The sequence below is a fragment of the Homarus americanus genome, unplaced genomic scaffold (assembly GCF_018991925.1).
Source record: "Homarus americanus isolate GMGI-L3 unplaced genomic scaffold, GMGI_Hamer_2.0 scaffold56333, whole genome shotgun sequence".
NCBI lineage: Eukaryota > Metazoa > Arthropoda > Malacostraca > Decapoda > Nephropidae > Homarus > Homarus americanus.
The window spans coordinates 11564371-11580468 of record NW_024734940.1 but is presented as its reverse complement, the minus strand read 5'-3'; the positions used below and the strand labels follow the sequence as shown (position 1 = coordinate 11580468).

At 49.2% G+C, this 16098-nt stretch overlaps 1 protein-coding gene across 10 annotated transcripts in view; it reads right to left on the bottom strand.

The window, feature by feature from the left end:
* LOC121870654 (protein odd-skipped-related 2-like) overlaps positions 1 to 16098 on the bottom strand; it is a 43983-nt gene that overhangs the window by 6079 nt on the left and 21806 nt on the right. For 2 of the 10 annotated variants that reach the window (XR_006089744.1, XM_042372537.1), the window contains exon 1: positions 10516 to 10646. The exons of 7 other annotated variants lie outside the window; for them this stretch is intronic. Coding sequence is in view for 1 of the 3 variants with exons in the window: in XM_042372529.1 (XP_042228463.1) it covers positions 10516 to 10706 (191 nt within the window). In the remaining 2 variants the exon portion in view is untranslated. Of the gene's footprint in view, positions 1 to 10515; positions 10722 to 16098 lie in introns of those variants that run through there. One more of the 10 variants, XM_042372529.1, reaches the window with a different exon arrangement.

Below are 16098 nucleotides of genomic sequence, written 5' to 3'. Positions count from 1 at the left end.
GAGGGTGGTGGTGGTGGTGGTGGTGTGATGGTGGTTGGTGGTGGTGGTGATGGTGGGAGGTGGGTGGTAGTGATGGTGGTGGTGGTGAGGGTAGGTAGTAGTGATTGGTGGTGGTGGTGGTGGTGGTGGTGATGGTGGTGGTGGTGAGGTGGTGAGTAGTGATGTGGTGGGTGGTGAGGGTGGTGAGGGTGATGGGTGGATGGGTGGTGGTGGTGGTGGGAGGGTGATGGTGGGAGGGTGGTGGTGGGGGGGGTGTGGTGGTGGTGGTGGTATGGTGTGGTGGATGGTGAGGGTGGTGGTGGTGGGGGTGGTAGTGGTGGTGGTGGTGGTGGTGGTGGGTGAGGGTGGTGGTGGTGGGGTGATGGTGAGGGTGATGGTGGTGAGGTGATGGTGAGGGGGGGGTGGTGGTGAGGGTGATGGGTGAGGTGGTGGTGGTGGTGGTATTGGTGGTGATAGTGGGAGTAGTGTAAGTGTGGGGTGGGTGGAGGTGGGGGTGTGTGGGGTAATTATTTACATTCACTCTACACCTAGCTTAGATGCAGGCTAGTGCCACATTCTACCTTGTCTACCACCCCACCTGTCTGCCACCTACCCTCTGCACCTTAACTTGTCTGCCACCCCTTACTCCTGTCTGCCACCCTCACCTTGTCTGCCACCCCACCTTGTTCACCCCTTACCCCGTGCCACCCCTTAACTTGTCTGCCACCCCTACCCTGTCTGCCACCCTCACCCTTGTCTGCCACCCCTACCTTGTTGCCACCCCCACCTGTCTGCCACCCCTTCTTGTCTGCCACCCTACCAAGTCTGCCACCTTACCTTGTGTGCCACCTCTTACCCTGTCTGCCACTGCCTAACTTGTCTCACCCCACTCTCAGCTACCCCCACCTTGCCAGCCACCTTAACTTGTCTGCCACCCCTACCTTGTCTGCCACCCCCAACTTGTTCATACCCTAACTTGTCTGCCACCCCTTACCTTGTCTGCCACCCCTACCCTGTCTGCCACCCCCTAACTTGTCTGCCACCCTCACTACGTCTGCCACCCTTATCTTGTTCACACCCCTTACCTTGTCTGCCACCCCTTACCCTGTCTGCCACCCCTTAACTTGTTCTAGCCATTTCACTCCTGTCTGCCACCCCTTAACTTGTCCGCCACCTCTACCCTGTCTGCCACCCCCTTAACTTGTCTGCCACCCCTACCCTTGTCTGCCACCCCTTAACTTGTCTGCTACCTCTTAACTTGTCTGCCACCCTTAACTTGTCTGCTACTTCCCCACTCTGTCTGCCACCCCTAACTTGTCTGCCACCCCCTTACCCCCTGTCTGCCACCCCTACCCTGTTCACACTCCTTAACTTGTCTGCCACCCCTTACCCTGTTCACACTCTTAACTTGTCTGCCACCCCACCCTGTTCAACCCTTTAACTTGTCTGCCACCCCTTACCCTGTCTGCCACCCCTTAACTTGTCTGCTACCCCTTAACTTGTCTGCCAACTTTAACTTGTTCCCACCCCTTACCCTGTCTGCCACCCCTTAACTTGTTCAAGCACTTACCCTGTCTGCCACCTCTACCCTGTCTGCCACCCTTTCTAACTTGTCTGCCACCCCCCACCCTGTCTGCCACCCTAACTTGTCTGCCACCCCTTACCCTGTCTGCCACCCCTAACTTGTCTGCCACCCTGTCTGCCACCCCTTAACTTGTCTGCCACCCCATTCTGTCTGCCACCTCTACCTTGTCAGCCATCCTTGCCTGCCTGACACCCTTTCTTCATTATCACAATTATTCAACTTCTTCATTTCAGGAGAATGGAAAGTAAAAATAGTGTGATAATTGAGAGAGAGAGAGAGAGAGAGAGAGAGAGAGAGAGAAAATACACCTGGTTAAGAGGTATGTCCTTGTAGCCTGGAGACACCTGGACAGGTAATTATCATATTATGACTCGTGACACCTGGGTAATGACACCCTCCCTCCTCCCTTTACCTTGACCCTCTCCCTCCTCTTAACTCCCTTCTCTCCCATCTGTCCCTCATCCCTCATCCCTCCCTCCCTTACCTCATTCACCCTCCCTCCGCCTATCCGACCTGCCCATCATCCCTCCTCCCACCTATCCATCACTCTACCCCACCACCCCGCCCTCATCACCACCAGAGAAGTGAGTAAAAATGCATATATTCATTCGTAATCCAGATGTTTAACTCTACTCACACTTCCCAACAGCTGTCACCACTACACAAAAAACGTGCTGTATGAAGTTAATAATGGAAGGACAATTTGGTTAGGTTAGGTTAGGTTAGGTTAGGTTAGGTAATAAATCACATCAGAAAAAACAAAAATCAATGTATACCCAACAGATATACAGATCCATATGTATAATCACTGTATGTATGATGTATATATACCTAAAAATAACAAGAATATGTAAAAAAAATATATATGAAATGAAGAAATAAGTTGACGGACGATGATAAATGACGGACAAACACAATAATTAGTGGACAGCGGAACAGACGGTAATAATAATAACTGATGATGAGAGAGACAGAGAGAGAGAGAGAGAGAGGTTGTTTAGTTTCGCTTGTTCCTGACAAACACAGTATCTCGGCTCTCTCTCTCTCTCTCTTCATTTTCTGACTCACTCGCTTTGTTTCAATCTTTCTCTCTCTCTCCTCTGTTTTTCCCTCACTCATTAAGCGTGTGTGTGTGTGTGTGTGTGTGTGTGTGTGTCAACAGGAACATCCCGTCAGTGTGTATCAAACAAGTGCAACTTCAAACCTTGTGTGTTCCTTGTCACCCCCCACCCCCCACATGAGAGCGTCACATTCGGTAGATGATGCAAATCTGCTGTCAGAGGTGTGTTGGCCGTCACACACACACACACACACACACCACCACAACTACCACTATCACCAGAGACACACACACTACCACAACTACCACCCCTACCCACACTACCACCACAACTACCACCCCTACCCAACCACCACCACCACAATACCAATTCACCCACACACCACCACCACAACTACTACCCCTACCCACACCACCACCACACACCACACCCCTACCCACACCACCACCACAACTACCACCCCACCCACACCACCACCACACCACAATACACCACCAAACCCACAACTACCACCCCTACCCACACCACCACTACACCACCACCATCACTACCACCACCACAACTACCACCCCACCCACACCACCACAACTACCACCCCCCCCACACCACCACCACAACTACCACCCCTCACCACGTATATTAAGATAATGCCACATCTCTATAGCATTATCTTCACCAAAACCAATGTTTCATCGTCTGAGGGGCGTAATTACTATATTTATACCATCAGATGACCACCTTGATCTACTCCCCCTGCTCCATTTTCCTCTACCCTCCTACCTGCTTCTTCTCACCATTTCCCTCTTAATCAAATGCAGGTAACAAAATGGTGTGGGGGAGGGAGGGGGAGAATGGTGGGGGTGGTGAGGAAGGAAGGGGGATTGTTCAGGGTACGGGAGGAGGAGGTAGGGGTTAGCGGGTAGGGGAAGGTCAGGGATGGAGGGGGGAGGGAGAGGGAGGAGAGAGGAGAGGGAGAGAGAGGGAGGGGTGTACCAGGATTCATATGTCTCTCTGACTTAACACCAGCATATGTAAACAAATCCCTGACGTCATGCGGTCGGGATTCATCATTTAATATCATCAAATATAAACAAGTTTATTATAGTTTTATTTACTCAGTGAATTAAAGACGGTGCCTTAAACCTTCTTAGGTGCTTATCGTCCTCAGGAGGTTAAACTGTAATTTAAGGGGTTTAAACCATCGTCCTTAAAACCATCGTCCTGAAGGGTAACACCATTGTACTCAGGGAATGTGTTTAGGTATGCAAATGTGATGTGTGTGTGTGTATGTGGGTGTGTGTGTGTGGGTGTGTGTGTGTGTGTGTGTGTGTGTGTGTATGTGGGTGTGTGTGTGTGTGTGTGTGTGTGTGTGTACAATATGTATGTGTACTTTTGGTGTATCATGCATGTGTGTACATGCTCACGGTGGTCCAGTCATCTAGATCCACCAATCAGGAGGCTGCAGGTGACTCCCATCAGCCTATTAGAACGTAAAGGTTACGGGCCAATTAGAACCCTGAGTCGAGAGCCGTAACACACAACAATTCCTTAACAAACTTATAACTCATTTCTTAATTAGATATTATTCGGTCTTCTCAACCAGACCTTCAACGATAACTCTTACGGCAGCCTGGAGAGTTAACTGTTAAATTATGCTAAATTAACGTGGTTTAATTTATATTATACTTGTCTAATCTAACCTAACCTAACCTGACCTATCAACCTAATCTAGCCTAACCTAACCTAACCTAACCTCACATAACCTAACCTCACCAAACTAAGTAACCCAACTAATCTCACTAACTTAACTAATCCAACCTGACCTAACCTAATCTAACCTAACCTAACCTCACATAACCTAACCTCACCAAACTTAAGTTAACCTAACCTAACCTAACCTAACCTAACTTAACCTAACCTAACATAAGATAACTTTACTTTCACCGAAGTTAAAATAATTATCACTGATTACGATAATCGGCCGATAAATTAGGAATAAATCGGTATATTCCATTTTCTGACTAGACAAATTGGTAATATAATTAGGTCATAGTCACTCAATTATCATGACAAAACCACCTATTTTCACCTATTTTTATTGGTGTAATTGGTGTAGTAATTCACCCAAATAAACGATTGATTTCACCTATATTGGGTCAGGTAATTTGTCCACTAATTAAAGGTATGGGCAGCTCTTGAAGAGTTGTAAGGGACATTATATATACCAACCACAGCCCTGACCATACCCACCCCCCGATTCCAGCGAGCATACCACCCCCTGACCCAGCTATGCCTCCTCTGACCCAGCATACCTACTTCCCCGATCCACATATTCCACCTGTTCATCTATGAATACTCACCTTCCCTGACTATGTTATACCCATCTATCCAGCCATACCAATTACCCCTGACCCAGCCATATTCATTCGTCTGACCCAGCTACCCCCCCTGACCATACCCACCCACCCCCTGGCTCAAGCCATACCCCCTGACCCAGCGATACCCACCCACCCCTGACTAGAGCCCACCCCTTACCCACATACCCACCCACCCCCTGACCCAGCCATACCCCCCCCTGACCCAGCCATACCCACCCCTGACTCCAGCATACCCACCCCTGACCCAGCCACCAAAAAGAGGAGAAGGTGGAGGAAGAAGAAGGGGGGGGAGGAGGAGGAGGAGGGAGGAGGAGGAGGAGGAGGAGGAGGAGGAAGGGGTATACATGTCTAGAGGAGAAGGAAGAAGAATAAGAGGAGTCGGGTACAGATGGAGGAGGAAGAAGAGGAGGAAGAAGAGGGGCAGGAGGAGGAGGGGAGGGGGGAGGAGGAGGGGGAGGGGGAGGAGAAGGGGGAGGGGAGGAGGAGGGGGGAGGAGGAGGAGGAGGAGGAGGAGGAGAGGAACACCACACACAGTCAGTAAGTCACCTGGGCTGAGGTTGGCAGGGCGCCTGACCACCCAGCCCAGGTATCTCGCCTTGGGGCTGATTTAGAGATAACCAGGTAAATGTCTCGCTCAGGTGAGACATATAGCGTTAGAGAGATATTTCACATTAATTAAGAACTAGTGTATTCGTTAGGTTAGGTTAGATTAAATTAATTAGATAAATAAGAAACCTAAAAAAAGTAAAATAAAGACAAATAAGCAAAATTAAAATCAATAAAATAATTAAATAAGAAAAAAAAAACATGAAAATAAGTAAATAAGAAAATGAAAAAAAAAACCGTATATATTTGAGGAAATTTCATAAGATAACATAAGTCTGCGGCGCCTCCTGTAGTTAGGGTGGGTGAGGTAGGAGGCCAGGACGGAGAAGGTAGGTAGAGGTAGAGGCCAGGGACGGAGGAGGTAGGTAGAGGCCAGGGACGGAGGAGGTAGGTGAGGCCAGGGACGGAGGAGGAGGTAGAGGTGAGGCCAGGGACGGAGGAGGTAGGGTAGAGGTAGAGGCCAGGGACGGAGGAGGTAGGTAGAGGTAGAGGCCAGGGACGGAGGAGGGAGGTAGAGGTAGAGGCCAGGACGGAGGAGGTAGAGGCTAGGGACGGAGGAGGTAGGTAGAGGTAGAGGCCAGGGACGGAGGAGGGAGGTAGAGTAGGGGCCAGGACGGAGGAGGTAGGTAGAGGCCAGGGACGGAGGGAGGTGGTAGAGGCCAGGACGGAGGAGGGAGGTAGAGGGAGAGGCCAGGGACGGAGGAGGTAGGTAGAGGTAGAGGCCAGGGACGGAGGAGGTAGGTAGAGGAGAGGCCAGGGACGGAGGAGGGAGGTAGGGGAGGTAGAGGCCAGGGACGGAGGAGGTAGGTAGAGGTAGAGGCCAGGGACGGAGGAGGGAGGTAGAGGTAGAGGCCAGGGACGGAGGAGGTAGGTGGAGGTAGAGGCCAGGGACGGAGGAGGTAGGTAGAGGTAGAGGCCGGGGACGGAGGAGGTAGGTAGAGGTAGAGGCCAGGACGGAGGAGGGAGGTAGAGGGAGAGGCCAGGGACGGAGGAGGTAGGAGAGGCCAGGGACGGAGGAGGGGAGGAGAGGCCAGGGACGGAGGAGGGAGGTAGGAGGTAGAGGCCAGACGGAGGAGGTAGGTAGAGGCCAGGGACGGAGGAGGTAGGAGGCAGGGACGGAGGAGGGAGGTAGAGGTAGAGGCCAGGACGGAGGGAGGTAGGGTAGAGGGGTAGAGGCCAGGGACGGAGGAGAGTAGGGTAGAGGTAGAGGCCGGGACGGAGGGGGGAGGTAGAGGTAGAGGCCAGGGACGGAGGAGGTAGAGGTAGAGGCCAGGACGGAGGAGGAGGAGGTAGAGGTAGCCAGGACGGAGGAGGTAGGTAGAGGTAGAGGCCAGGGACGGGAGGAGGTAGGTAGAGGTAGAGGCCAGGGACGGAGGGAGGTGAGGTAGAGGTAGAGGCCAGGGACGGAGGAGGGAGGTAGAGGTAGAGGCCAGGGACGGAGGAGGTAGGTAGAGGTAGAGGCCAGGGACGGAGGAGGGGAGGTAGAGGTAGAGGCCAGACGGAGGAGGTAAGAGAGAGGCCAGGGACGGAGGAGGGGAGGTAGAGGTAGAGGCCAGGGACGGAGGAGGTAGGTAGAGGTAGAGGCCAGGGACGGAGGAGGTAGGTGGAGGGAAGAGGAGGTAGAAGGGGAGAAAGAGAGAGGAAGGAAGAGGTAGATGCAAGGGTAGGGAAGGAAGGTAGGAAGGAAGAGGAGGTAGGTAGATAGGGTAGAATAGGTCGAGAAATAGATAGGTAGGTAGGGCAAATGAGGACAGAAGAAGAAGAAGAAGAAGGAACGGTTTCTGAAACACATTTGGCCAGGCAGTGGAGGTAAGTGGGGGAAGGGAGGTGAGGGGAGGGGAGGGAAGGTAGGGAGAGGTGAGAGGAGTGAGGGGGCGGGGTGTTGGGGGTCGCTCTCTCATACGATAATTTGTTTTACGTTCTTATCAGAAGAGTTTAGTTAACACACCATCCTCCTGTGGCAGCCTCCACTACCTTGACCAACACCACGATAACTATCCTCTCTGTCCACCTGCAACAATACACATGCGCCCACGCCCACACGCCCTTCTCCTATGAGTCTCTCTCTCTGTTTGCTTGTCTCTCTGTGATCTCAATCTGTCTCTCTCTCTCTGTCTCTCTTATCCGTATTAGTTCTTCTTCTCCCCCATTTTCTTAAAGCAGCCCTCCCTCCCTCACCCCCACCAACAGCCCTCCCACACCAACCCCCCACACCAGCCCTCTCCTCACACTCCCTACATTAGTCTTTTTCACCTCTACACTCACCTTCTCCTCACCCCCATCCTTACCTTTTCCGCCTCTCACACTGGTACACGATCTTACATGAGTGTTGTAAAAGCCGCGGCGTTGGGCTGGAACAAAGAGACCAATCCTCCCACTGTCAACTTATCAACATCCGCTAGCCTGACCAGACCTCCTCCCTCTCCTTTACCTCCTCACCTTCACCTCTCACCCTTATCACATCTTCACCCTTTTTGATACTGAGGGAGGTTAGTTCTTCACCCTAATTTGTTACTTGTGTGGATGACAACTTTTATCTCTTCACCCTATCGGATGCTGAGGTGTTCAAACGTCTCTCTCTCTCTCTGTTAGGTTGAGATAGGGAAACAGGAGGGAAGGAGGGAGGGAACAGGGAGGGAAGGAGGGGTGGGGAACAGGAGGGAAGGAGGGAGGGAACAGGAGGGAAGGAGGAGGGAACAGGAAGAAGAATTGTGTCTGGAAGGGAGGAAAGGACGGACAAGGTAGGTAGAGAAGGAAGGTTGTGTGGCAGGGAGGGAAGGTTGTGGCAGGGAGAAGGAAGGTTGTGTGGCAGGGAGAAGGAAGGTTGGTGGGCAGGGAGTGTAGTGTAGGGAAGGACTAGGAGTGGAGTGGGTTACCAAGGCTGCCTGGCTCTGTGTTCCCTGTATAGACGAGCATTACTTAGGAACCCGCTGGCTGGCTGGCTGGCTGGCCCATGGATAGCGAAGGTCGGCCGCGCCTCCTCCACCACCAGCAGCGTGTGTGTGTGTGTGTGTGTGTGTGTGTGTGTGTGTGTGTGTGTGTGTGTGTGTGTGTGTATGGTTAAGCGTTACGAGTAATTGAATCTTTATTTCAACATTTTTCGCCCCTAACTTAATTATACCGTAGTAAATTTATTATTAGAATTATTCATTATGTAAAATTAAACCCCATCTGAAGGTTAAGTGAGAGTAAAAGAATTTAAGGAAGGTGTTTTTGTGGCCAGAGCTCAGGTGTGTTATTGGGGTTAGTGGCAATTATGAGGCTGGACAGGTGAATGGGGGCTAGACTTTTAAAGTGGGTGGGTAAGTTTTAGCACTCAACCCTTACTCACCCAAAGGTTCCCCACGAATAGGTACACACACACACACACACAACACACACACTACAATACTTTCACTATACAATACAACACCATAACTAAATACAACCCCACAAATACAGTACCATACACTATACATTTAATACAACCTTCCCATCTTCAGAATACAACACGTAATCGATTACTATTATTTCTATACAACTAATACAACGATCACACAAACCAGGTAAAACACTAATACAACACTATACATCAAAATACAACAAAAACAGAATAATACTCAATACAAGATTCATACACAATTAATACAACGAAGCCAGATGATGCTCAAGTACTGTAGCTTAACTCTTGAAATACAATGATTTGAGTCACCTGAACCTAACCTAACCTAACCTAACCAAACCTAACCTAACCTAACTAAACCTAACCTAACCTAACCTAGTTTAATTTAATGTAATCTCACCTGAATTAACTTAATCTATCCTAGCCTATTCTAACTTAACTCAAGGGGTTAAGACAACACACTCAAGGGGTTAAATAATCGTACTCAAGGGGTTAAATCATCGTACTCAAGGGGTTAAATAATCGTACTCAAGGGGTTAAATAATCGTACTCAAGGGGTTAAAAATTATCCAATTGAAATAAAATTCTTAACAAAATTAGACAAAAATTGAATAAGTTAAGAATTTTGTGGTGATAATTTTTGTAATATTTCTGTACCTGTTGATAATTAAGGTACATATTATTACCTGTATTATTAGTATGTAACTTAAATATGTAGCCAAATACATTATGTTCTGTATCGTGTGTGTCTGGTCGAGTTGTTCATTTAGTAATTAAAAGGTGGGTTTATCATTATTATTATTATTATTATTATTATTATTTTGTTATTATTATTTTTATTATTATTATTTTTATTATTATTATTATTATTTTATTATTATTATTATTATTATTATTATTATTATATATTATTTTTATTATTATTATTATTATTATTATTATTATTATTGTAAACTTTATTAAAATTAGGTTAGTTTAGATAATGTTAAGTTAGGTTAGGGTTATTCACCATAACACCTGTACCGTTCACCATAACACCTGTACCGTTCACCATAACACCTGTACCGTTCACCATAACACCTGTACCGTTCACCATAACACCTGTACCGTTCACCATAACACCTGTACCTGTTCACCATAACACCTGTACCGTTCACCATAACACCTGTACCGTTCAATCATAACACCTGTACCGTTCACCATAACACCTGTACCGTTCACCATAACACCTGCACCGTTCACTAGTACACGTGCACGGGCTGGTGAACGCAGTACCGCCCAGTTTACAATTATAAACGATCAACCGCTAGTCATCCATCACACGCCCACACGCCCATACACCCTGACCACGCCCACACGCCATAAAGAAGACATATAGAAGGTATGGGTCGCTACCTGGACGCAGTATCGGGCGGGCGGGCGGGCGGGTGTAGGGGACGTGGGCGCCGCTCCTCGCCTTCACTGTTTAGGCCCCTCCCCCCCCTCTATCCTCCTAGCCCCCCTTCTCTCCTACCCCTCACTCACTTGTTGGGATGGACGGCGGGCGTGAGATGGTACACAGTGCAGGCAGGAGGTGAGGGCGTGCTTGTGGTGGCCACACTGGCGTGGAGAAGGTGCGTAGTAGCTGAGAATTCACAGTATAATGTATGTACAGGAGACAACGGCCACACGGCGCCCCACCTTCCCTCATGACTCCTCCCTTCACCGCAGCTCATTGGCCGGGAGCGTGCACTAGGCCCGCCCCTACGCACCCTGCACGCCCCTTGATTGGTTCAGATGAATGACGTCGTTGAACAGTAGCTGCTATTGGTAGCTCATTGAGCAATCACCGTCATGATGGTGTAATGAATCCCCCCCCTCCCATGATGGCAAACCAGGGGTAGCTGCCCCTGTGTCACCGCAGGCTGCCGCAAGCAACCCTTCCAGCCCCCCGCCTCAGGCGACCACCGCAGCTCCCGCACTCTGCACCTCCCCGACCGTCTCTTCCCGTGACGAGAGACACAGGTGCCCCACCTGTCATGAGACAGGTGTATATGTCATGAAACAGGTGTATCTGTCATGAGGCAGGTGTATCTGTCATGAGGCAGGTGTACCAGTCATGAGGCAGGTGTATCTGTCATGAGACAGGTGTATCTGTCATGAGGCAGGTGTATCTGTCATGAGGCAGGTGTATCTGTCATGAGACAGGTGTATCTGTCATGAGGCAGGTGTACCTGTTATGAGACAGGTGTATCTGTCATGAGGCAGGTGTATCTGTCATGAGGCAGGTGTATCTGTCATGAGACAGGTGTATCTGTCATGAGGCAGGTGTATCTGTCTATGAGGCAGGTGTATCTGTCATGAGACAGGTGTATTCAGTAAGTGAGGCAGATGTATCTGTCATGAGACAGGTGTATCTGTCATGAGGCAGGTGTATCTGTCATGAGACAGGTGTATCTGTCATGAGACAGGTGTATCTGTCATGAGACAGGTGTATCTGTCATGAGACAGGTGTATCTGTCATGAGACAGGTGTATCTGTCATGAGGCAGGTGTATCTGTCATGAGGCAGGTGTACCTGTCATGAGGCAGGTGTACCAGTCATGAGGCAGGTGTATCTGTCATGAGGCAGGTGTACCTGTCATGAGGCAGGTGTACCAGTCATGAGACAGGTGTATCTGTCATGAGACAGGTGTACCTGTCATGAGGCAGGTGTATCTGTCATGAGGCAGGTGTACCTGTCATGAGGCAGGTGTTCTGTCATGAGGCAGGTGTACCTGTCATGAGGCAGGTGTACCTGTCATGAGGCAGGTGTACCTGTCATGAGGCAGGTGTACCTGTCATGAGACAGGTTTACCTAGTGACCCAACACCAGGGTAACCTAACAACCTGGTGAACCTAACAACCTGGTGACCTAACAACCTGGTGACCTAACAACCTGGTGACCTAACAACCTGGTGACCTAACAACCGTGACCAACAACAACCTGGTGACCTAACACCAGGGTGACCTAACAACCTGGTGACCTAACAACCTGGTGACCCAACACCAGGGTGACCTAACAACCTGGTGACCTAACAACCTGGTGACCTAACAACCTGGTGACCTAACAACCTGGTGGACTCTAACAACCTGGTGACCTAACAACCTGGTGACCTAACAACCTGGTGACCCATCAACCCAGACCTAACACCAGGGTGACCCATCAACCTAGACCTAACACTAGGGTAACCTAACAACCTGGTGACCCAACAACCTGGTGACCTAACAACCTGGTGACCTAACAACCTGGTGACCTAACAACAACCTGGTGACCTAACAACCTGGTGACCCAACAACCTGGTGACCTAACAACCTGGTGACCAACCGCTAACAACCTGGTGACTAACAACCTGGTGACCTAACAACCTGGCGACCTAACATCCTGGTGACCTAACACCAGGGTGACCTAACAACCTGGTGACCCAACAACCTGGTGACCCAACAACCTGGTGACCCAACAACCTGGTGACCCAACAACCTGGTGACCTAACACTAGGGTAACCTAACAACCTGGTGACCTAACAACCTGGTGACCCAACAACCTGGTGACCTAACAACCTGGTGACCTAACAACCTGGTGACCTAACAACCTGGTGACCTAACAACCTGGTGACCTAACAACCTGGTGACCCAACACTAGGGTACTCAACAACCTGGTGACCTAACAACCTGGTGACCTAACAACCTGGTGACCTAACAACCTGGTGACCTAACAACCTAGTACCTAACAACCTGGTGACCTAACAACCTGGTGACCTAACAACCTGGTGACCTAACAACCTGGGAGACCTAACAACCTGGTGACCTAACAACCTGGTGACCTAACAACCTGGGACCCAACACCAGGTGACCTAACAACCTGGTGACCTAACAACCTGGTGACCTAACATCCTGGTGACCTAACACCAGGGTGACCTAACAACCTGGTGACCTAACACCAGGGTGACCTAACACCAGGTCACCTAACAACCTGGTGACCTAACAACCTGGTGACCTAACAACCTGGTGACCTAACAACCTGGTAACCAACATCCTGGTGACCAACACCAGGGTGACCTAACAACCTGGTGACCCAACAACCTGGTAACCTAACACCAGGGTCACCTAACAACCTGGTGACCTAACAACCCGGTGACCTATCACCTGACCTAACCACCTGGTAACCTAACACCATGGGACCTAACCACCTGGTGACCTAACAACCTGGTGACCTAACAACCTGGAGACCCAACAACCTGGTGACCCAACAACCTGGTGACCTAACAACCTGGTGACCTAACCACCTGGTAACCTAACACCAGGGTGACCTAACAACCTGGTGACCTAACAACCTGGTGACCTATCAACCCAGTGACCTAACAACCTGGTGACCTAACAACCTGGTGACCTAACAACCCTGGTGACCTAACCACCTGGTAACCTAACACCATGGTGACCCAACACCCTGGTGACCTAACAACCTGGTGACCTAACAACCTGGTGACCTAACCACCTGGTAACCTAACACCATGGTGACCTAACAACCTGGTGACTCCCCGTGTTTTCCGGGTACCAGGTATGACCCCCATAAGAGACGTCACCAGGTAAGGACCGCATGCGGCTCGCCCCTCACCGCGTGCGGTCTGGCCAGGGCTCGTGGGAACGGCCGCTGTCAATAGGTAATTTACTCCCACGACTCATACATTTATGTATGATTAATATGACTTTTGTATGATATGTATGATGACGGAGGTCACTATATCAGGGTTAACAGTGCCAGAGGTCACTATATCAGGGTTAACAGTGCCAGAGGTCACTATATCAGGGTTAACAGTGCCAGAGGTCACTATATCAGGGTTAACAGTGCTAGAGGTCACTATATCAGGGTTAACAGTGCCAGAGGTCACTCTATCAGGGTTAACAGTGCCAGAGGTCACTCTATCAGGGTTAACAGTGCCAGAGGTCACTATATCAGGGTTAACAGTGCCAGTGGTCATTATATCAGGGCTAACAGTGCCAGAGGTCACTATACTAGGGTTAACAGTGCTAATTGGTTAGACAGGTAGAGGCAGGTATTGAGGTAGACAGGTAGAGGCAGGTAGAGAGGTAGACAGGTAGAGGCAGGTATTGAGGGTAGACAGGCTAGGAGGCAGGTAGAGGTAGACAGGTAGAGGCAGGTAGAGAGGTAGACAGGTAGAGGCAGGTATTGAGGTAGACAGGTAGAGGCAGGTAGACGGACCTCACACACCTGGCTGAGCAACATGGACGGCGCCTCCTCTCACACCTTCCACCTCATCTACCTACCTGCTGCTCTTTACCTCTGCTGTCCCCTATCTACCTACCTGCTGTCTACTCATCTACCTGCTGTCTACCTCATCTATCTACCTGCTGTCTCCTCATCTACCTGCTGTCACTCTCGACCTACCTGCTGTCTACTCTCATCTACCTGCTGTCTACCTCATCTACAAGCCTGTTGTTTTGTCTACTTTAACGAGAAAGTCAACCTTTCGTTACATCAAGAGTCAATATTTCGTTAATCCAAGCCAGTATTTCGTAAACTAATCAGCCTTTCCTAAGTCAGCATTTCGTTAAGTTAAGGGTCAGCCTTTCGTTAGGTTAGGGGTCAGCATTTCGTTGTTAGGTTCAGCATTTCGTTAAGTTAGGGTCAGCATTTCGTTAAGTTAAGGGTCAGCATTTCGTTAAGTTAAGGGTCAGCATTTCGTAAAGTTAGGGTCAGCATTTCGTTAAGTTAGGGTCAGCATTTCGTTAAGTTAGGGTCAGCATTTCATTGCTAAGGGTCAGCATTTCGTTAAGTTAGGGTCAGCATTTCGTTGTTAGGGTCAGCATTTCGTTGTTAAGGGTCAGTATTTCGTTGTTAGGGTCAGCATTTCGTTGTTAGGGGTCAGCATTTCGTTGTTAGGGGTCAGCATTTCGTTAAGTTAGGGGTCAGCATTTCATTAAGTTAAGGGTCAGCATTTCGTTAAGTTAGGGTCAGCATTTCATTGTTAAGGGTCAGCATTTCGTTAAGTTAGGGGTCAGCATTTCGTTAAGTTAGGGGTCAGCATTTCGTTAAGTTAGGGGTCAGCATTTCGTTAAGTTAGGGGTCAGCATTTCGTTAAGTTAGGGTCAGCATTTCGTTAAGTTAGGGTCAGCATTTCGTTAAGTTAGGGTCAGCATTTCGTTAAGTTAGGGTCAGCATTTCGTTAAGTTAGGGGTCAGCATTTCGTTAAGTTAGGGTCAGCATTTCGTTGTTGGTCAGCATTTCGTAAAACTAAAAGTTGTCTGAAAATCCTCACAGAAACACAAGAATAAAATGATTCACATACACGATAAAATACTCAGAGAGACACTATGGTTATCCAGGCAAATTATTATACAAGGATAATCGATTATTGTGGACGACGCTGCGATTATTGGCCGACTCACACGTGATTATAGTACAAGGCGCAGTGATTGGCCGACTCACACGTGATTATAGTACAAGGCGCAGTGATTGGCCGACTCACACGTGATTATAGTACAAGGCGCAGTGATTGGCCGACTCACACGTGATTATAGTACAAGGCGCAGTGATTGGCCGACTCATAAGAACATAAGAACATAAGAAAGTGGGATACTGCAGGAGGCCGACTGGCCCATGCAGGGCAGATCCCTTTCACACCCATCCCAGCACTTCCATGTGCCTATCCAACTTCGTCTTGAAGCTCCCTAGCGTCCCCGATCCTACTATAGCACTCGGTAGCCTATTCCACATATCCACAACTCTATTACCAAACCAGTGCTTGCCTATATCCTTTCTGAATCGGAATTTATCTAATTTAAAGCCATTTGTTCTAGTTATTTCGTTATTACTGAGCTTCAGAACATCTTCCATTTTACCCTTGTTAATCCCACTTACCCACTTGTACACCTCTATCATATCTCCCCTAACTCTACGCCTCTCTAATGAATGTAAGCTTTTCAGTCTTTCTTCATATGGAAGGTTTCTAATATTATGGATCATTTTTGTCATTCTTAACTCACACGTGATTATAGTACAAGGGGCAGTGATTGGCCGACTCACACGTGATTATAGTACAAGGGGCAGTGATTGCAGTGAGAGGCACTG